General features: G+C 31.6%; 1 protein-coding gene across 3 annotated transcripts in view; it reads right to left on the bottom strand.

Moving 5' to 3' along the window:
- LOC143255617 (A disintegrin and metalloproteinase with thrombospondin motifs 9-like) overlaps positions 1-23942 on the bottom strand; it is a 157486-nt gene that overhangs the window by 59608 nt on the left and 73936 nt on the right. For all 3 annotated transcript variants that reach the window (XM_076511529.1, XM_076511531.1, XM_076511530.1), the window contains exons 8-15: positions 21231-21336; positions 19624-19773; positions 14915-15167; positions 14074-14222; positions 4796-4859; positions 2386-2503; positions 1975-2108; positions 76-193 (exon numbers count right to left, since the gene is read on the bottom strand). In XM_076511529.1, coding sequence (XP_076367644.1) covers positions 76-193; positions 1975-2108; positions 2386-2503; positions 4796-4859; positions 14074-14222; positions 14915-15167; positions 19624-19773; positions 21231-21336 — 1092 coding nt within the window. The remainder of the gene's footprint in view (positions 1-75; positions 194-1974; positions 2109-2385; positions 2504-4795; positions 4860-14073; positions 14223-14914; positions 15168-19623; positions 19774-21230; positions 21337-23942) is intronic.

The raw sequence follows: 23942 nt of genomic DNA, 5'->3' as shown, positions 1-23942 counted from the left end.
TCTTTAATGTGTTACAGCTATTTTCAGTCTTTATTTGACGAATATATAGTAAAATATGACAAAATATAAACCTACCATACTTAAACTCATTGTAGTGTCCGTATACAGTCCTGCACGTGGTATTATCACCTCCACATATTCCACAGCGGTCCAATGTTTTGTTTGAGCCTAATACACGGTCACAACCTGCATTCTAATAATAACAACAAAAAAGATCATTATCTCAAGTTCAATTAACTTCATTTCTGTTTTGTAGAATATTATATTTAGCATAATAACAAACGCTGAAAATTATAATTTCTCCTAACTTAAGTATCAGGTAATCTAAAAGTTCGATATTTCCTTGCATTAAGAATAGTTATATCTTAACATGATTTCACCTTTCGATACACGATACACCAGCCATAGATATAGAACGTAGAATATATTATTTCGACACTACATTTACTGAATTCATAAAATATTGGAACGACTTCGATTCAACATAATTTTAAACCACTGTTGGTGTTAGACTTATCTTGACATTCTTGCCCCTCAGTGGCATAGCGGCATGTCTGCGGATTCACACCGCTAGAAACCGGGTTTCGATACCTGTGGTGAACAGAGCACAGATAGCCCATTCTGTAGCTTTGTACTAATTCTAAACGAAACTTGAAATTCCTCTTTTAATGTAAATACTATTTCAGAAGTTATCAAATATTTAATATTAAACTTGTGACTTGTTTGACATTACACCACAATATGTATGCTACTCATTAATAACAAATATTTCTTTATTGACTTTATACGATTTCTAGGTATGAGCAACGAACCTCATCAGCAGCGACCTAAGTACGCAAAGTGAGCTATCGAGATGCATTTATATTTCTGTAATGGAAAACTTTATAAGGCCAGAAAAAAAGATTTTCTAAATATTAACGTTTGTCTTAGTGTGATGTAATATCACACAAATTACAACTTATAGATCACGTTTCACTGGCGTAAAGTGTTATATTATATAATCTAGCGTTACTTAAGTCTATACTTTGCTACTATAATACTGTTGTAAATTACATATTTGTAATGTTGTAACTTTTGTTAGTTAGTTTGTTTGTTTTTCAATTTCGCGCAAAGCTACACGAGGGCTATATGCGCTAGCTGTCCATAATTTAGCTGTGTGAAACTAGAGGGAAAGCAGCTAGTCATCACCACCCACCGTCAGCACTTGGGCTACTCTTTAACCAACAAATAGTGGGATAGACCGTCACATTATAACGTCCACACGGATGAAAGGGCGAACATGTTTGGTGTGACGGGGAATTCGAACCCGCGACCCTCGGATTACGAGTCGAGTGTCTTAACCACCGGGACATCTTTCAGTAGTAGTGTGCTGTTGTTTTTTTAGCGGAAAACAGTTGTGACTTTTTATCTTTTATTTTTGTAGCAATTTATTTTGACGTTATGTTCCTGCTAATCCTAGAATTCTCTATAACAAAACTAGTTTTAACGGGTCAGTGAAGCCTCAAGAGTAGTAATAGTTGATTTGAAAGTTAGTTGTAATAAAATAGAATTATCGTACCGTTGTATCCAAATAAGTGAACTGATTGCACAGCAATAGCATTACTGTTGTTAGACAAGTTTAAAAGTCATTTGTGAATGTAGGCCTATTGTGAAGTGAAATACAAAGTGTAAAAGTATAAAGGAGTGCTAAGAAGGAAATAAACTGATTTCCCTTCCTGTGGTGGACATTGATCTGCTTTTAACAGATAATTTAAAACAAGTGGCAAAGAAAAAAGATGTTACAACATTTTCGAGGATCATTAATAAAGAAATGAGTGTCCTTAAAACAGTGAAATTCAAATCAGTTCTATATTCTTACTTAATAAGTATTTTTAACCGACTCTTTCAACTAGATATACAGTTTGGGATATAGCATGCCGTCATTCTGTACAAACTAAAATGAAGTCAACAGTGTTACACGATGTTTAAATATACCTGACATACGCCGTTTACGCACACGTCGAATGTGTCTAGTTCACAAGGTGTTCCATCTATAACTCGATCTTGTAATAGAAAATGGGGAGAAGAACCAGTAGCTTGACAATAAAGTTTGCAAGCTTCTGATCGAGCTAAAAATAATAACGGAAATTAGTTTCAGTAACACCAACGAAATTTTGTTTTACTAAGGCTCAAAACAAATTCATAAACATAATTTATAAGAAATGTAGAATTTGAGCCATAACAGTATTATCCTAGAACAATCTTTCAGACAGACTACTTATTATGCAATAAAAAAAAGCCAAACATTGTATAAATATTTGAGAAAACATAAAACTTATACTGCGCAAAAGAAGAAAATAATAACATTAATTTAAATGGAACAAAAGGTTCCTTATGATTACTTACTTTCTGGATAATAAGGGGTCCACTTGACGTTAGAGGGTAGGCCAACAAAATTCATAGTCTTTCCGTTGAAAGTAGCACATTGTTCAACACGGGCTTCTGGTGTACCTAATGGGCATTCCTGAAGGAATATAGTGATACGATTGAAAGCAAGCATTTCATTTACAAGTAAAAGGAACCCAAACAACAGATTTTGTAGGACTAAAATAAATAGATAAAAACAAATTCTAATAAACAGTAAGCAATATGTTTTAATTGGTCTATAAAAACGATACTGGGTTCTACTAGAATACCATTTTCATTATTTAAATCCAAAGGCTAAATATTATGATTTTATTCTAACTATACTCAAAATACATTGTTTTATAAGAGAGATATTCATTCGGCTGGTTATTACTGCAATAATGGCAATAAATATTTGAACTGAAATTTAAAAGTATTTCCTACATTTTAGTAACATAAAATATAAACAAATTATGTGACTGATTATATAATTATTTTAATACTAATGTTTGTTTTAGTTAAATATATATTTATAAATGCATGTAGTCTATATTGTTAAATCTGTTTTGCGAAATTCCCGCCTATTCACTAAAGTTATAGAAGATTCTCGAATGTAAGAATCATCAATGTGTGTATGTAAATACTAGTGACAGCCAGTGTTGTTGCTTAAGCTGAAATTTACAAAAACTCATATCTGAAGCTTATGAAAGGTAACAAATGCAAGGTGGAGATACAGTACATATTTTCTGTTTGCTACAGCTGGAATGCTATAAACATCAGAAGCTTATAAATCTGGAAACTACATATATTTAACCAGGAACCAGGCTATTATTTCAAACATTACAAACTAATCTCTTTAGCGGAGTAATTTTGGACGCTAGTATTTTTACAAAGGTGTTGTATAATGTCAGCTACAAAAAAAACAACAACAAAACTTGCATGTGATCAGCTTGTTTGTTTTCGAATTTCGCGCAAAGCTACTCGAGGGCTATCTGCGTTAGCCGTCCTTAATTTAGCAGGGTAAAACTAGATGGAAGGCAGCTAGTCATAACCACCCACCGCCAGCTCTTGGGCTACTCTTTTATCAACGAGTAGTGGGATTGACCGTACAATTATAAAGCCCCCACGGCTGAAAGGGTGAGCATCTTTGGTGTAACACGGATACGAATCCGCGACCTTCGAATTAAAGTCCAGCGCCTTAACCACCTGGCCATGGCAAGCCCAAGAGCTAGCTAGTTCCTTGTTAAGCAAATTGTACCTATATCAATTTAGAATTAATTCGATGATCGTGAATCGTCGTTAAAATATTCAGTTCCAGATCGGATAGAAGACTTAATATTGTTTGTTAGTTTGTAATACTTTCGTATATAAATCATTATTTGTAATAGCCATTACTATAAATTGAATTATATTTTGTACATTAAAATATATTTGTGTTAAGAAAAGAAACTGCGTGTGTCATTTTTTCTGGCAAATATCATAATTCTGTTACATCTCGACTTTTGGTTGACTTGTTACTTCAAACGTAACTAGGTTTCGGGATACATGAAATGGTAATATTTAATAGTACAAATCGGAGGCTCGTCGGAGATAAATGTTAATACGTAATAGTTGATTAAATTTTAATACTTGAAAGAATATCTAACAAGTCTATATATTTTAAACATTCTTTGAAATATTATAAAATTGTTATAATGCTTACGAACTAATGTTTCATTTTCAATGATGAGTACTGAGTTTCAACAGGTTCATGAGATATTAAATAGATACATCTTACTTGTTAGACTATTTTACTGGTTTGGTTTGTTTATTTAGAATTTCGCGCAAAGCTACACCAGAGCTATCTGACAAGCCGTCCGTAATTTAGCAGTGCAAGACTAGAGGGAAGACAGCTAGTTATCATCCCCACCGCCAACTTTTAGGCTATTATTTTATAGACAAATAGTGGGATTGACCATCAATTATAACGCCCCCACGGCTGAAAGGGCAAGCATGTTTGGTGTGATGGGGATACGAGTCTACGGTCCACAGATTACGAGTCGAGCGACTTAACAACCTGACCATACCGGGCCACTATTTTAATGAAAAAATAACTTTAAAATTCTTCGATATTCTATTTACTTGCATGTGGGCCCGGCGTGGCTAAGTGGTTAAGGTACTCGACTCGTAATTCGAGTGTCGCGAGTTCGAATCCCCATCACACGAAACATGCTCGCCCTTTCAGCCGTGGGGGCGTTATAATATATATCAATCCCACTATTCGTTGGTAAAAAAGTAGCCCAAGAGTTGGCGGTGGGTGGTGATGACTAGCTCCTTCTCTCTAGTCTTACACTGCTAAATTAGGGACGGCTAGCGCAGATAGTCATAGTGTAGTTTTGCGCGAAATTAAAAAAAACAAACCAATACTTACATGTGTGTTGCAAGAGAGATATCGAGTCCTTTGGCCTAAACAATATCTTCCTCCATTGGTTGGCCTGAAAAAGAAGAAGAAAAACCTAAGTTTGTAAATAAAAATCGAGGTATCAGTCCATAATAATCGAACACTGTTGTTTAACAAATGATCGATCTATGTTGGAATGTCGTCACACAGTTATTGATTAACTTTAATAAAGTAAAATAAGGAAAAAAAAACACAGTAAGGTATTCTGAAAATTGTTTCATCTCGATGTCTTCTTTGAATGATGTTTGTTTATTTGAAGTTAAGAGCAAAACCGCACAGTTTGTGCTCTGCCAACCACGGGATCGAAAGACATACCGCTGTGCCATTGGAGGGAAGGTTAGTTCAACCTATACTTTAATTAACGTGTATTACTGGGTTACAACGAACTGTGGGATTGAGCTTCACTTATTAACCCCACGGCTGAAAGGGTGACTTATAGCCCCCACGGCTGAACGGGTGAGCTGTTTGGTGTGATGGGGATTCGAACCCAAGAGTAGCAGCCTCATTTTATATTTAATTTTTTGTATATTTTATATTTTATTACGCAATATGCGAAAACACTGAAATAACATTTCTGTTTAGTTTTTTGTAATATAGATTCTCATATCGCGAAATCGTTGTTCATGTTTTTTTGTGAATGAGGAATACGAAAACTGAGCGTAATTTAAACAAATCGTTTCAAGTATTTATGTCAAAAGCCTCATGTGAATTCTAGTATTTAACTATTATATAATCCTTTGTAATTATTTATTGCATACAGAACACGTCTAAAATATAAACATAGATACCCTACGGGCAGCGAAAATTCTGTCATTTTTTATTGCCTCTTAATTGCTGGAAACCTGTATTTGGCCTGAACTATAATTATCCCTCTTTTTATAAGGTAATATCACAATCTGCATAAAAAATTAAGTATTCAATCAATTTATCCCTACTCATTCCCGTGTCTTTTGACTCTATAGATATGAAAGTCCTATCTTAATAAAACTCAATGCGATGATTTTTCTCGTTAAGATGGTGCCTAAAGTTAACTTCTACTAGAGTATATGAAATCAAAGAAAGCAGAGTTTTATAGCGTTTTTCATAAAATATGTTTGATGTTGAACTACATTCGTGAAGCAAAAAAAGACGTGTTTGTGGCAAGAAGAAAAACAAACAAACCTACTCCACAATTGACTGTCAGTTCCATGACAGACGTAATAATGCTAAATTGTTTACTATCTAAAATAACTGACCAATACAACATTGAATTACCAGCTTACAAGGATTTTCCCTAAAGGTTGTAAGGAAACTGCACGTCTACATAAATTATACAGAAGCAATGTTCACACGCTTCTCTGAAGGCACATAGCTTCTAGAAGCTTTACAAACAATATCTGATATGTAACATACAGAATTACGTCGCCATATCTTACAGAAGTCCGGGCTATATGGTGTCATGTTGCCTGTGTTATGTTTCAAAAATTTTCATTTGTTAAATAATGACTATGTGTCACAGTTATAATTGTAAGCTATGTACATAAATATCCAATCTTTTGAGGTGAATCGCTGTTCGTAAGGAGTGAACCTCACTAAACAGAGCTTTCCTTCTGTTTATTTTACATTTTACAAAAAGACAGTCATGTTTTTTATACATTTTTAAGGTTAGGCTGAGAAGACTTACTCTGTCTTTTTCTCTGTTTTCGAGAATCAACCATTCCTTCTTTAAAATAGTTTATGTCAGTTAAACAGTCTTTTGATGCATTCCATCTCTTTTCTTTATTACACTAAGAATGATTAGCAATTGATATGAAATAAAACCAATTAACCTTTGCAAAGAAGATATTGTTCCACTAATTACTGGTGTATTAAAAATACTTTTATCATTACTACAGAAAAGATGGTTTGTGAGTTGCTTCAAGAAAAGTGTATCTCTTTGGATATTTCGCAAACCTTTGTACATTAAGTTGCAGCTGTGCATCTTTGCTTTATCGTGAAATAATATTTGCTTTTTTAATAGTTATTGTATAATCCTGATTAATCATTTCATTGTTTTGTGTAATGCTTTAGATATAAACGTTAAATTCACAAACCATGGTTTTGCATATAAAATTAGAGTAGAATTATTTTATCAGTTCAAAGTCTTTAATAGTACTAATCATATTTAGTTAATTCTAAAATAGCATTTTCGAAACCTTAATAATAAAAATATAAACATCAATATATGAAGATTATTTTTATAAATATCTGATGCGTTTCAAAGTAACATTTATTTAACTACATAATAACTTTGCTATTAATATTATACAATGAAAAATAATGTTGAAGATATTCAAAAATAAAGGTTAAAAGGTTTGCAAGAGCTGTATATAATTACATAGTAGTTTTTAAATTTCAATATTCCAATATATGTACATTTCTAAAACTTGGCACAACATGAAATGCTTTTTACAAGTAGTTAAACACTATAACAAAGCACTTGATGTCACTAATTTGCTACATCCTCGAATAATCGTACTAAATATACTGGGCAAGGTCGATGAATTTAGGTCTTACGTAAAACACTTCAGTGTAAGTAGAAGCACAGTTATTTCAAGCATTTAAACAGTACTAAAGTAAAGCTATTCAAAATCAGTTTTGGGACAAGGCCTTAGAAAAGATATAAAAATTCAAATTAAAAATACAGCTTGGTGTAGTATGTCAGTAATTAAGGAGGCACTTTACTGCTTAAATGATGTCGCCGTACGCTGATTGATATTATAAAAGATGACGAGGTCATGGTTCCAAAAAGTGAGGAACGAGTTATTAGATCGCCATAATAGGCGGCCATGACGTTATAGTTTAACAAAATGTCACTAGAGAGCGCAACTAAACTTATGGAGGATTAAAACTGCAGTTAAATACCAGATAAGTGGCCTTAATGGGTAATTAAATAATAGTTGTTTTTAGTTTCTTGATTATTTTTTAATTTCATGCAAAGTTACACGAGGGCTATATGCGCTAGCCGTCTCTAATTTAGCAATGTAATATTAGAGGGAAGGCAACTACTCATCATCACCCACCGCCGACTCTTCCACTACTCTTTTACCAACAAATAGTAGAATTGACCGTCAATTTATAACGTCTCACGACTAAAACATCAAGCATGGTGGGACGGCGATTCGAGCTCAATACCCGCAGATTGCAAGTCGAGCGTCCTAACCACCTAGCTTAAATAATAGTACAACAAATTAGAGTATGTGTTTCTCGGCCTCAATGGCAGGGGTCCATGACTCATACAATACATGTCTCATTTTGCGATAATTAATTATTTAAATTGTTTCTAAAAACAAAGTAGAGAGAATGACTCTGTGCAGCCAATATTCATACAATAAATATCTCAACATGAATACAATTAATCACTAATTTAAAAGTGAATTAAATCATCATTAAAAAGAACAATGAATTTTAATTCATCAGTTGACTCGTTTGTCCTAAAAAGGATGCTTAACACTAATTTATTTATAAGTAACTTATTAAATCAATTATAATTAATTCGTCCTAAAAAGAACACTTAACATTAATTCATTAGTTAATTAAATCGTCATAAAAAGGATGCTTAATGCTAATTCATCAGTTAATTATATTTCCTCTCCTAAAAGGGAGATAATTTAATTAAAACGTAATATTTTAATTATCAACAAGTGTTTAAAGATTTCCCTTAAAACAATAAATTGTCAAAACAACATTTATCATAACATGTTTTTATGCCTGCGATTTGCAATTAGTGTCTTAATTTAGACAGTCTGAAAGTTCTGGTATTTGAAATAATAGTAGTTAGTAAGTCACTAATTTATTATATTTAATGATTGCACAAATATTGGTTACATTATAGTAACTGTCACATTCAAATAATATGTATGATTTGCGAAACATTAAAAGATGCATTTCATACTTTCATATAAAAAATATTCAAATTGCAAGACATACATTATCAATATTTCTTTATGTGCTTAAATGATTACACCCTCAAGAAGTTAATATTACGTATCTAAGTTTGAGTGTATATTTAAATGATAAATATGCGAGCTCTAGATCGAAACTTAGTATAATTGTTGTAACATGTTATTTGGATTGTAAACATACTGGATTTATAAAACCTGAAAGAAAAAGTATGCATTATCTTTTAGCATAAAAAATACGTGAAATGTATTTGGAATTTCTAGATTGTTTATCCTTTTTATATAAACGAGCAAAATGCTTGTTGTTTTTATGTATTCTCTATCCATGTGTCTAATATATTTGTTTTATTTAGCCCATTATATAAGTAAACACTTAAATATTCCCAGATGTGTGTGGCACCTTACAAGTGTTGATTTATACAGTAAAGGCTAGTTTTATACTGCAAGTAAAGTACACGGTTGATTTAGTTTTCAATTTTTTTGTTTTTTTAAATAAAGACAACGTTGATTACATATGTAAAGTGAATATTAATTGTACTTTATTATTATAAAATTATTATAGCAACCGTTTCTTTGTGAAGTGAATATTAATCAGAGTTTACAATAAAATTATTGGGATAACCGATGCTTCTTGTTACAAACAATGAATTGTTATCAAAACTTTAATCACTTTGTCCTTGGACTAACTATGTAATATTGGTAAATATATTTGTTCTTTCTCAACATATGAGCTTCTCCGTGAATTATAATCTCATCAAACACGTCACGTTAAACAGTGTTTTTTACAACTTATTATATCAACGAAAATCTTTAAACACTTAGTTGATAATTAAAATATTGAGTTTTAATTAAGGCATCGTCCTTTTAGACAGGTAATTTAATTAACTGATGAATTAACATTGAGCATCATTTTGTATGACGATTTAATTATCTGATGAATCATTGTTAAATGTCCTTTACAAGACGAATTAATTATCTAATGAATTAGCATTCACTGTCCTTTTTCATGATGATTCAATTATAAATGATTCAAATAATTATAAAATTAGTGATTAATTACATTCTTGTTGAAACATTTAGGCAGTAGATTAACGTAAGGCGATATTCTTTTGGTGATAAAATGACAATTTAACTACTTGTATCCGATTTTTTTTATCAAAAATAATTAAGCTATTACAAAACAATTTGAATTTTCTAAAGCATGCAATAAAATACGAATATTTAAAACCATTCTTATATTCTATTCTTGTGTGCGCGTACATTCACACTTATAATATATACATAGGCTTATCGTAACTTCCAAGCCTCAAACCGGGACAGTTTTCAATGTTCATTATAGGTACCGACACTGGTATAATAAAGAAGTGCTTTCATAACTTAACTCCCCTTCAGCTTTAATGCTGCCACAAAAAAAGGAATACTGGTAGTGTATATCTGTAACATTTATTTAAATTCAGCAAGGCAAGGAACATCAAAATTTCATTAAGTTTTCACTGAACACTTTTTTTTGTGACCATTCATATTTTTCACTTGAATGAACTTTCTTCAGAAAATCTTTATTAGTTTTTATTTTTCAAAGAACTCACTGCAACTCAAGTCAATATTGAGTTTACAGTGCAACAGCCCTCTTACTATTGATTCATTCATTAGACCTCTTTCTTGAAACCAAATGCTATTCATCACTGAAATAACTCTTTCAACAGGGGCAGAAGTGCCTGGCAAACAGAAAATGTACTACATAACTTGCCTGAGATTAGGTACAGAAATACTTTGATCTTTGAAGTGGTTGAAAAGTTCTAACCAATTTTCTTCACAACCTATTTCTTTTGCTTTCCACTTGTTACATTTTGATAACCAGAAGGATTTAATAAGAACAACTTCATCAGACAGATCACCAACACTGATTGCAGCATTTCCAAGCATTTCATTAATTTTTTCAGCAGCTGCTTCTATGTCAGGCCACACAAAAACACTGTTTTTTTTCACCACCAAAACTTTTTTCCAACAGCTCAATATGAGATAGGCAGCAATCATAAAAACTGGTAAATTTCTTCCTAATAAAGTCTACCTGTCATCCTCCCTCTTTTTCTAGCATATTGAGTTGTTTTGTTTTTTGCACCAAGGGGAATAAGATTATTATCTCATCTTTCTATCAGGTTGGTTTTCAACTTATTAAGTTCTGCAACAATATCCCTTGTAGTTACTTTTGTTTTCTCCATGGCTAAAATCACTTTGTTGAACAAGCCTACTTGTCCATGAACAAAGCATAGATACATTTCTCCACATTTACTCTCAAAAAATCTTTTATCAACAATGGGCACTGTTTTCGTAAACAAAGACATTACTTCAGTCCTTCATAAATCTGGAGAATTATCTTAACAGCTGGTAACAAAGACAGAAATCGCGTATTTCCATATTGGAGAACTTTCCTGTACTCAATTTCTACAAACTCACAGAATTCTTTTAGGTGTATAACTCGCACAGTGTATATTAGAAATACTTATAAATTTTGACCACCAAGTTTTCCACTTCAATAGGAAGGGCATCAACTGCAGTTTAGAGACAGTTATGTAAAATATGAGCACCACAACCAACACTCACAATATTTCTGCCAAGTTCCTCCTTCAGTCGACTATATACATTGTTTTTCCCTTTCTCTTTACACCTCCAAAAGTTGTATTCCAGTTGTCACCACAATAAGCAACAATTTTATTTCGATAAATCATGTTTATTTTAAAGTGAACACCAAGCAATTCGTCAAAATTTCTGATGTCACTCTAGGAACCGACTGAAAGTATAAACGTTTTACTTTCACTCCTTCCTTTGGCAAAAAATATCGCACTATAACAAGTATAATTTTGGCATCTTTTCGGTTTGAAGCATCTGCTGCAAGTAAAACAAATTGGACCTCTGTTAAGTCTTTCTTCAATTCCTCTGCTGCTAAACAAACAGTTACATTCAAACTAATAGCCTCATTCTTCGTTCTGGAGGAACTGAACTTTGCTATCAGTTTGGAAGAGCAGTCAGCTGTTTTAAAGCTTATGTTATATACAGCACTGTGATAAGCAAAGGTTGCTTCTTTAGCTGTATTAATAAGTCACTCTTTTTAGGCACAGTTTTTTTAAGAACACGTCAACTCTTGAACTTTGAGCATTACTGAAAGACTAGCTGCATGTTTAGCATTTTTAAATGGTCTTTTTTATGTCTGAGCGGCTACCATGTGAAACAGAGTATTCAGATAAACATTGCAAACATTTGACTCTCTCTTCCTTGCCACAAATGTTTTTCAAGAATGGATATTTTTTTTGCAATACATTGTTGAATGTGCACTTTCTTTTACCAGCTTTAGACATTATGACTAGTATTAATTTATAAAATAGAAAACGAAAATAATTCAGCATGTACCGTATGATTAATATAATATGTACTGTAGTAAATGAAACAATCACAAAGCACAAACACTTGCCAAAAAAAAGCTTTGCATATGCTGCCGTTACGCGAGTACCCTCAATAGCAGCCCAGTGATGAATCATTATACTTGTACAGGTACCGTATCAATGGTCTGTAAATTTCGTGTGATGATATACCTTTGAAAATATGCATGCTACAGCACTATATCTCCCTCTACCCATCAACTAATAAAATTAAAACTTAAAAATTGCTTTTTGTCAACATCAAGTCAGGACTCTATGCAGATTTTAACATTTTCCGTTTATCCTTTTTGAAATTTATGCCTTTTCATCAAAAACCGGGACGTTCCTAGACAATTCAGTGACAACCAGAACAAATTAGTAAACCGGACGGAGCACTTGAGCAGACCCCTCAAACCGAGACGTATAGTAAGCCTATATATACACAAGTACACCTATAAATGGAAGATACTGTATTTACATACGAATATACAAACATCTAAGAACATTTTCATAAATATAATTACACATAAAGTAATTTCAGCTGAGTACGTCACAGACAATAATTCGTTAATAGATGGAAAATTAAGTTCTCATAAAGATTTTAATTATTTAGTTGGTAAAAAGTACATGAGCTTCAACACTTATGGTGGTCATTGGTAGCATTGGAATACCTGATAGAGCAGCCAATGCAATATAAGTAAAAATTAGCAATTTTCATGTAAGTCATACTGTAATAAATTTTAAAAAAGTCATTTACAAATAGGTGCGAGCGTGACCAGTCGAGGCCCACTTAAAATTCGTATTGGAAACATTTTATTTTTTGTCTTTTCATAAAAGCATCTCCAGTTTGCAAAATTTTCCAAACTAAAAACCAGAACATTTTAAGGTTATAATTTAACATTATTTTCTACCTCCCATGTTGTTAAAAATGCTTGTAAAAACATTGCTGAATTAAGTATTTCAAAACAACGCAAACTGTGTGCATATTACCTAATTACTTCTTTCATTAATAGTGTTAATTGTTATTGAGTTTTAAAGCAGTTTTTCCATATCATTCCTTCTATGTCACAAATGCTCTTACTGTGCTCATATTTACATAATGCTTGTTTTATTTCTTATGCTGAATCGTTGTTACTTATCTAATTTCTTTGGACTGTAGTTACAAGTTTCGCTACGGTAGTTTAATTTCGCAGTTTAATTTTCAAAATAAATAAATAAACCAATTATTTTTATTTTGACGTGTTGCGTAATTATAAATTAATTCAAAACACTTACAGTCACTTTTAAACATATTAAAATGTTAATTATAATAACAACAATTGTTAATAAAGGTAACGTGAGTCTAAAGGGTTGGGTTGAACGGAGTTAGTCACCATACAGCAAACGATAAGAGACAGAAGGCTAGGTCATTAATATATTCTGAAATATTAACACGTACATCTGTTTGTTTGTTTTTGAATTTCACGCAAAGCTTAGGGATGGCTAGTGCAGATAGCCCACTGACCGCTAACTCTTGGGCTACTCTTTTCCCATCGAACAGCGGGATTGACTGACACATTATAACGCCCCCACGGCTAAAAGGGCGAGCATGTTTAGTATGACAGGGATTCGAATCCGCGACCCTCAGATTACAAGTTGGAAGCCTTAACAACCTGAACGTGCAAGGCCCAGATATATCTGAACGTATTGAATAGACTGTGGGGTAACAAGTACATTAATCGGTTAAGGTATTGAGAATAATGAAGAGATGATATTTTTTTAACAAAGTATTGGCAGACTAATGTTTTCACTATGCTCATTACATGAGGCATAACATATATCTGGTAGTTTAAAGACCTGAATGTATTATAGGGTTGTTTTTTCACAAATTCTGATATGACGAATAAGTTTAACAGTATTATTAGTAACAACTTACCTTGGATTATCACACTCCCTCACTGATCTTTGTATTCCACCACCGCATTTTCTAGAGCAGTGACCATAGCTTTGCCATTTACCCCACTGACCGTGTATGGCTTCTTGTCTACGCTTATCAACCTGGACGCACTCACCACGCTTACACCACTGCCAAATTTAAAGTAAATGCGAATAAAATTATATTCAATTCACAAATCAAAGTTCAGAAAACTATTTCAATTTGAAATTCTGATTAAAAGTAAATTTAGATCCCTTCATTTATACATGACTATTTTAATATACTTACGAATCATATGAAACTAGTAATGAGAACATCTTCCTAATATTTATTTATTACGTGCAGTTTATAAACATTAATTCTGAAAGTACGTTAACTCTGACTTTTTGATATAATCAAATATTTATTTCGTGAAATCTGTTATTAGATGCGCTCATTAGTTCTACCCAAAATATTGGCGAGTAGAATATTTGTAGAACGATACAGCTATTTCTCATGGCACAACCTAAAATCATTCGAACTATTTTATTTTATATTTCCTAACTGTTCTATGTGCGTTTAAAAGATTAAAACAGTAAAACTGCCAATGTTAAAATTATAAGTAAAAGAGTAATATACAAGTCTTTATTAAATATTTATCAATAACTCACAAATTTATCAGTACATCATATTAATTTACCATTACTAAATGTGCTTTCAGCGTTGTGTTAACGATAGCGTTGCCCATAATATATAATATGTGCACTCAATGACATTTTTAATAAGTTAGATTACTTTCAATATAAGTTGCTCACAGAGCGATGGCACTTTGTATATTATAAGTAACTGTGAGTCGGTTTACTTTATTTGGCCCACAAAAAGTCCCTTCGCTCCAAGGCATATGTTGAGTCCGACAACCATAATTATTTCCTTCAAGAGTGCACCACAGCTTTCCACAGACAGGCATGTAGGGACATATCTTTGATTTTGTGCCAAATACCAACTGACACTGTTCATCCATGTCATACAACTCTCCAGGGTGTTTGCCACCAAACCCAACACTTTTCAAAAGGTTCTCTGTTGGTTTATCGTTGAGGCATTCTCCGTTGGTCGTGCTAAGAGAAAAAATACACAGAAATGATTCACGTCAACACATCTCTATCACGTTTTTCAAAATAAAAAAGTACTAGTGACAGGTATAAACACATATCAACTGCTTGCAACATCATGCCACCCTTATTCAGTTTTTAACTGGTGCCAAGTACGAGCAGGTAGGATTCGCTTACATTAAGTATTTATTACCTTCATTAACTACGTTCAATATGAATAGGCACGGTTAAGTAACGATTTTGATTTCTTTTCACAATTAAAGTTTTGTCATTTTTAAAATCTTAACAATGATGCACAGTGCTTCAAAATGTTTATTCGAAAACCCTGAAATAATTAAAAAGATGGATCAAATACTAACATTTCTCTAGTGTCCACCTAATATAATCGAGTACAATTTTGTAAAACAGTTACTTTTTAAGTGAGTCAGTGTTACATAAAATGTAAGTATATATAAGCATTATTTTAAAGAAATATACACACACACACATATATATATATACAGGTGTGTGTGTACAGGTATATATACTTAAACGATGTTGTAAGTTTGAGTATAAAACACTTTTCTTTATTAACATCTAACTATCAACTGAGAATATATATAACATAATTAAAAACTGTTAATTCAAAAATGGGAAGAGGAATCGTCGAAAAAGGAGAAAAACAATTTAAATAAAAGTGTAAAGTTTATAACTAGGAACACTAAAAAACACAAACAAATTAGGTTGAAAATAGCTTCTGCATTATTTTGTCAAGCTACAAATCCTTATTTTGAGTTCACCAAATTGAGAAGTACTGCAGATATGGAGTCAAAGTAGAGATTTATAGTTCGAGAAAATAATGCAGACACTCTAGCCAACCTTGTTTGTTTACGATTTTAAAGTACTAGTTGTTGGCTTGAAAATATGAAATTTGCATTTTGATTCAAATTGTTTCTGTTCTTTTTAGTTACCTCTATTCATTTTTTTAAATTAACAGTTTTAAATTATCTTGTTTATTAAGTTTTTTGTCTATTTATCGAGAATAGATTTTAAGCTCCGTAAATGGATATGGATTCACTTAAATGTTATATGTTTTCAAACAGTTTACTCCTGCATTGACATTTGTTTTCCACCCAGTCGTTATCTACCGAGGCATTTGGTTTTTTGCCTGTGGCTTCGTGTAAACACGCGTTTAACAAGCATCAAGTACGAAGCAAGCCGCTCACAAACAACATTGCATATATTGTGTTTTTATAGTCACTTAAATAAACTTTCAAAATAGGCCATGGACAGTTGCTGTGTTTCGTATAGTGCATCTGTCTAGGTTTTGCTGTAGACGAATAATAAAAATATAATAATACTAAAATTACACACCCAAAATGTCAGAGATGTATGAACAACAGCAGAATAACCCGGTACTCATAAGAATTGAGAAACCTACTGTGGTTATTGTCTACTGTTAGTAAACTCACTGAAATCGTCGTAGAAAACCACATAGAAACAAAGTGCAGCATCGAACTCAAGAAGTGTTGAATACTCAATGTGACAGTTTCCAATTAATGCACATTAGTAAAACATCGGATTTTTTCAATGTTGGAAAGTGATTTACTTAGAGAAATTTTTCAGAGAGAAAAAACGAAGGTGCTTAAATCAGTTTTAAAACTACCATATGACATACTTAATACTGCATTCATTACTATTGTCTAGGTTTCAGTAAAATATCTGTAACCGTTTTCTATGTAGCAGTTTGTGAGACTATAATCAATAATAATAAGGTTGGAAACAGTATTATAAATATACATGTTGTTTATTGTAATAAAACGAAGCGTTCCAGACTAGTATAAAGGTGCTTAAATGGCTTCTACTCTTCTTCAACGGTTTAATAATTTCAAAAACCTTATATTAACAACAAAGAAGAAGTTAGAAAATTTTTGGTTAGAAGTTAGAACAATTGTGGTTCATATTACATTCTATATTGGTAAAACGGATTGTTTTATTTATATTTTCAAAAACATTACTAGCTGGCTGAATGTTTTCCTTATCTGTTTTATTTATTTCTCCCCTTCTTTTCCTTGTGAAAATATTTTGGCGTTCATTTCACGTAATTTTATAGACATGGTCGTCATGACGATACAATTAGGAGGATATTTAAAATATAAGGAAGGTTAGTTTGTCTTAAGGTTAGTAACGGCTTATTGAGGTTGAAATATTTTATACTTTTGCATTACACTCTTTATAAAACACAACCCTACGTTATCTTGCGTACAATTTCACACATTATATTTAATAGAAAGCTATTTCATTTTACAACGGAGAGTTTGAATCTGACTATTTTTTATATTAAATTTCTACAATAAAATTCCCATTGTTCTTAAAAATTAATTAACAGTCCCCAAATATTAAGATTAACCAGGAGATGAAGCCCAAGAATCAGGAAGAAATTTTCTGATAACCTGCATTTTTAAACACGTTTTGCGATTTACCGATTGACTCATTTAAAAATGCTCATGATTTTTTTACTTCAAAGTTTTCACGTAAATCTTTAAGCTGTTTATGTAGTTTATGTAATATTTGAGTAAATGAAATGGCAGAATTACCTGTAAAACATTTTAACTAACAAACAAGAGGATAAGTGAGAGTTTCTATGGGATTTGTTTCATTTTTATACACGCACTGAGTAAATCTGGTAGAAAAGACGTCAGCTAAAACTGACTTTTCTTTTGATTATTGTTCTACCATTATGCTGAAAGATAAGTCAAATAAAAGAAAAACAAGGGCCATAAAGAATTTTTTTCAACCAGCACACAGCACGGTTAGTAAACTCTAACACTGAAACAAAACATGCATCAAAACTATGTATGCATTAAGATTAAAATGGGGTAGTTTAATAAAAAGAAACTTGCATAATTTTTCATGTGACTCACGCAGTACTTTGTTATAGTGGTGAAAAAGTGTAACAGAAGTTGCATGTATGGATAATGTATCAAGTAGATACTAGGTCGTGTGGAAGTGAAACGCTACTACTTTTGACATCACAAATGTCAAGTCAAATTCATTTAAGCCTTTGTAATTTAATCTGAATGACCCAAATATATTTGTTTATATGTTTGTAAGTAACATCCTAGTGTTTCCGTAATAATACTAAACATGTTTTTTTAAAGAAAAAACACAAAACAAGTATTCTCAAGACGGCTGGTATGGATGTTAATACTTTAATTTAAATAAAGTACAGAACAACGTTTCGACCTTTTTAGATAATCTTCAGGTTAAGACTTAATATCCATACTTATAAAAACTTGTGCGGCAGCAGAAATGTAAATGTCCAATTCGTGATGTCTATTCGACTCATTGTATAGAATAACATCAATTTTGATTCTCCAAACTATGAAGTAAATTCTCATATCAGTTTATAGCTGATTATTTTAAATATTACAGTCATAGAAATTGAAACCATTGATCTAAAATACGAAAATACGAGTCTCACACACTTTTCGGTGACTTTTTGTACATTTACATTTTGGAGTGTAAATTAATTAAAATATGAAAGATTAATAACAACATGAAAAACTTCTAAAGATGTTTTATTGTTATTTTTTGGTATTAATCACAAACTACACAAAGTGCTGTCTGTACTCTGCCTACCACGGGTATCGAAACCCGAATTCTAGCACTATAAGTCCGTAGACGTACAGTTGTGCCACTAGAGAGTACTACTGTAGAAGCAAAGAGACAGTCAGCTTTCTCTTTCACTTAGAACTTAAACATTTAATCGCTTAAAACGTTTGGAGAAATTTCATTACAGTTTGTAGCTACAGAAAACGAAGGTTTTTGAATTGTGAGTTACTTTTCTTGTACTTTTTATAATCACGTTTTAGTGATACACAATATTTTTTTCAAAACAATCAGTAGTTTATATATTTTAATTTATTGATTTTGTTTCTTGCACCAATTATAAATTTTATAAATCATCAAAACACCATTTTTTCAGTTTTTACAGAAATAAGTAAAAAGTACGATGTTATATAAACAAAGTTATTTTTATACCACACATATAGCCCCCGAGTGGGGCAGCAGTATGTCTGCGGATTTAAAACGCTAAAATCCGGGTTTCGATACCCGTGGTGGGCAGAGCACAGATAGCCCATTGTGTAGCTTTGTGCTTAATTCAAAACAATAACCACACCTATAACGCCATAAGGTTTAATCTTTCATGAAATTAAGCGTCACACACTATTATTAAACAAATTACTCAGAATATTGCTATTTCCATACTAATCTACTTTTCCGTGATTGAATAAACAAATAAGATGAAAAAATCCAAATATTTTTGTTTACTTAATCACTATTTAAAACAAAATATCACGTTCGTCGCATAGTTCAATACTAACTGACATTTTGTTCCCAGTTTCACTTGGAAATGTCTTCAAAAAGTTGAAGATGATTCAGTATTAATAATTAGAGTTCGTATAATTATAACACTTACTCCAAGAAATTACTGATGTATTTCTTACTACATGAGGACCAGTTCCACGGGTAGCTATGATCGTCTAACATCCTGGCCATGATATTTAGAGGCTGACCACGCTCTCTGTACTTGCTGCACTTCAAGTCATCGTCGTGAGGAATCCCAAGTCTATAAAGTATTATTACTTAGAAATCGTATTCGATAGCGTTTTACATATGTTTTATGTATATTAGTATTTATTTGGTTAGAGATATAAACACATTTAAAAGGTACTAGACGTTCTGTTACCGGACTATTTAGTACGTTCACTAGAAAGCTGATTTGGATTAGATCTTTTAGATACCACTGTGTCCGTTCCAAATCATGCGATCTTCAAAACATAGAATGTTGTTTAATATGAGAAAAAAATTAGTCACATTCATACAATACAGAAACTGTCCAGTATTATTTAGTGGGTATTTCAACAGATTTTAATTTGTTTGGTTACTTTCTTGTTGTAAAACTCTTGTACATTTTCACGGTGTTTGAAATAAAAAGTATCTAATACATATATATATTAATTATAAAAGGTAAAATGACTAGATTTTTTATACATTTAGTAAACTAACCGTAGTTTATAAATGTTATGAACCCATAACTTCGAACTGTTAATGATTTACATCTAACCTTATCTACTCTGAATAGTTTACTGCTAATTTTAATTACAAATACTGTTTATTTGAGATAGTGAAGTTAAATGGAATTGTAGACAAAGTTTTTCAAAGTATTAATATTTTTACACCAGAGACATACAAAAAGGCTAGCTTAAGTGTTGTACTCCAACCACTTACTTTATTAAAACTTTTAACAATTACCCAGTGTTGTCAACTCTCATAACATTTTCTGGAACTTAACAATGTTGTTAGTAATGTTTCAGTGTTACCAAGCCTTTAAAAAATGTCGTATCAAATGTTTAATTACTTTCTGTTATCACAGATCTTCCAATTTGAACAAAATTTTGAGACTGTTTTAACAGTTGTCCATTGTTGTCAACTTTTGAAAATACATGGTTTTGCCAACTTTTAAAAATTCATTTTATTAGAACCTTTAACAGTTTCTCAATGTTATCAAAGCTTTTTCCAATTAATTAGTGTTTCTGAAGAGTTGGATCGTTTTATCAAATTTTAAACACTTAGTATTACCAGAAATGGAATAGCTTATTATTAATGCAGCTTTAAGGAATCCGTACGTTTTAAAGATAAACTTCCCATACGTTAGTGGAAAGAAATCGACGTGTTTTGTAACTTAATAATTTGTAGGTATAAATTATTTTTTGTTTACTGGAAATCAAAGGCAGTTTATTATTTTACTTTAGTATATACAGGTTAATGACACATGATTTCCAGAGTGTACGGAAGTGTGATAAAAAACCATATTTGATAATATATCCCTTTTTTTAAAAAATCAGGAACGTGTAGTTTAAATACTATATGTTTTCAGTAAATACGCTTTAGCCCTTTTTGATTTGGAAAAGCGTTACACGTAAGCTTACATCCTAAAAAATACTATACACAATACATTATAATGACATAACACTATGAAAATATGATATTGAACAGGAAATGTTGCCGTATAGACATTCTTACACATGTCCTAGCTCGTGGGCTATTGTAAACGCTGCGCTGAGACCATTGTCTTCAACTATGGCACAACTGCTGTATCGAGAACACGCCATTCCAGGATTAGCTAAACCTACAATTGAAAGAAATATTGTTAATATTCACATTTATAAGTCCTAAAATAATAATAAACAACGATACAGAAATGATAAAAGCTAATTTAAACAAATGTTAATAGTTAATTAACAAAAAACTCCTTTTAATATATCATTTTTGCTTATGATATAAAATCTACAAATGGCGTCATGTTTAAAATTACTATATAGCTTATGTATACTATACAATGTAGCTTGTATAGTGTTATTCCGAACAGTTACTGTTTTGAAGTTACGGACATTCACCTTCTCATGAACGTTTTAAGCATAATATATGCATATAAATACGAATATGTGTATTGTATCAAAAGTATATGATGACAAAAACCCACTTCAGTTAAAAATGTATCTCAAGATAGTTGGTATGGGTATTAAAACTTTTATTAAAATAAAGTAAAAAAACAACGTTTCGACCTTCTTAAGTCATTTTCAGGTTAACAGTTTCCATCTGACCATTACCTGGCACATGTCCATAAAACGCTTTATTCATCCTTTACAGAAAATGAGAACACATTTTGTGCCATTTATATAACTTTTGTGATTTGTTTATCCTTTTCTAAATCACTAAAGCAAACAAAAATGTATTTGTGTGCTTTTGTAGTAAATTCATATCGGACAATTTGCCATGTTTACCAGGGAGAATCCAACACGTGATTTTAGCATTGTAAATCCGTAAACCATCTAAGAACACCAAACAAGAAAAAATATATGCCTTATTTTCCCTGTGACTAAGTGGTATTTTAGCTAATTAGTAATGTCTAACTCTCAATACAACTGTGGATAATTAACATACCTTTATTTTACTTTACGAGTTTCCAGATATAAGTATCATCAGAACATAAATTAGGTCTAAGTACTTATATTTCAAACACAACTTCTTAGAAGAAAACTATGAAAGCTCTAAAATGTTAATTTGTGAAAGACAGTTCAAAACTGTTTAGAATTGTCTTGCATAGCGTAATGCAAGTTACTGAATAAATTGTGAGAAAACTCTGTAAAGTTAACTAATCTTTTGGTTGTTTGACTGAAATATAACTACACTACTGTTCACAAACTACGCACGAGTGAAGTAAAATAAATGTCGAAAAATTACAAGAAAAACGGAGACATATCACTTTAATTCCTATTAAGACAGAACTAATATCATAGGCAAACTGTCATTTGATAAGTAACTTTACACTAGTTTCAACCAAGCCAACTTTTAAATATTTTCCTCTCATTAACGTCATCTGTACTTGGAATGATTAATGATGCTGTTTCATGCACGGTGAGGCGGAGGAAATGCCTAAAATAATTAGAATACTTTAGTGCTAATATACAAGGTCCAGTTTTTAAAGAAATAAGACTTAGACGACATTTAAAAAATAAAAAGATGCTACTCTTTATATTGGACATTATAATGTGTAACAAGTTAGAGGTGAGAACTGTGAACTGATCAATCAATGTCTATGTAAACGTGAAGTTTTATGTTTAAAATTATGACTGTTATGTTTAAGCTTCATATAATTATTCAAGATGTTCATGACTAAATAATTTTTAAGCTTTCACCAGCCGCAAACAACTCAAACGTAAATTTTTTTAGGGAAGTTCCAATTGTTCAACTTGTTTCATTCTTCATTCAAAATATCTTGTCCCCGCTAGTACAGCGATAAGTCTACGGAATTACAACACTAAAATCAGGGGCTCGATTCCCCTCGGTGGGCTCAGCAGATAGCCTGGTGTGGCTTTGCTATAAGAAACACACACACAAAATATCATAAATGGGAAGAAGCGTAACTCTGTAAATTAGTAAAGGACTTAAACTCAATACAAGAGTGAAACCAATAACATCAAATGTTAGGATAACCACACAAAAATATAAAAGTTAATAGACAAGAAATAATAATAAGGGGAAATGGTCAGAGCTCTTTGTTTTGTTCTAATCCTCAGATTGTTTTCATTACAAGAAACACAATATGATGGTGTTATACACACTTTCATTTATATATAATTAATATAATTATTTTTTCAAATGTAAACGACGAACGTTTATGGTTCTTACAGATCATCACTACATTACCGGTATTTAAAGATATGTTTATATGTAAAGTATTTCATTAAAATTTATTAAAACATTTTGTCAAATTCTTCTTTAACATTTCAATATCCCTATTTCAGATTAGTACGTCATATTTTACTGTATCTAATTAATAAAGTTTTACTTACTACGTATAACTTATGTTATACAAACATTCCTCGATGTGACAAATAAGATTTGTAAATCAAAAGATCACTAAACGACAAAAACGTTCGTACGTTGTTGATTTTAAAAGTGAAAATTGTATAAAAAATAATTACTATTAGCATTATGTTGAAATTTTGTCACTTTCTTTTGCACACAGTTAATCTTTTGATCACATGTCACTAACTTATCTTAACCTAAGATGTTAATTACTTCCTTTGAAAAATGTGATTTGTTTTGAATAATCAGATACCTTAATATGTATTGTCTGTATTTAAGCAAAAGAAGTAAGCCTTATCGACCTACCCTATCTTCCAAGTTTTGAACTTCTGAACATTATGTTTTTCTTCCAAGTTTTGAAAT

Source organism: Tachypleus tridentatus, chromosome 7, assembly GCF_004210375.1.
Source record: "Tachypleus tridentatus isolate NWPU-2018 chromosome 7, ASM421037v1, whole genome shotgun sequence".
Taxonomy (NCBI): Eukaryota; Metazoa; Arthropoda; class Merostomata; order Xiphosura; family Limulidae; genus Tachypleus; species Tachypleus tridentatus.
Note: the sequence above shows the minus strand (reverse complement) of the source record. Positions and strands in the feature narration are given on the sequence as shown.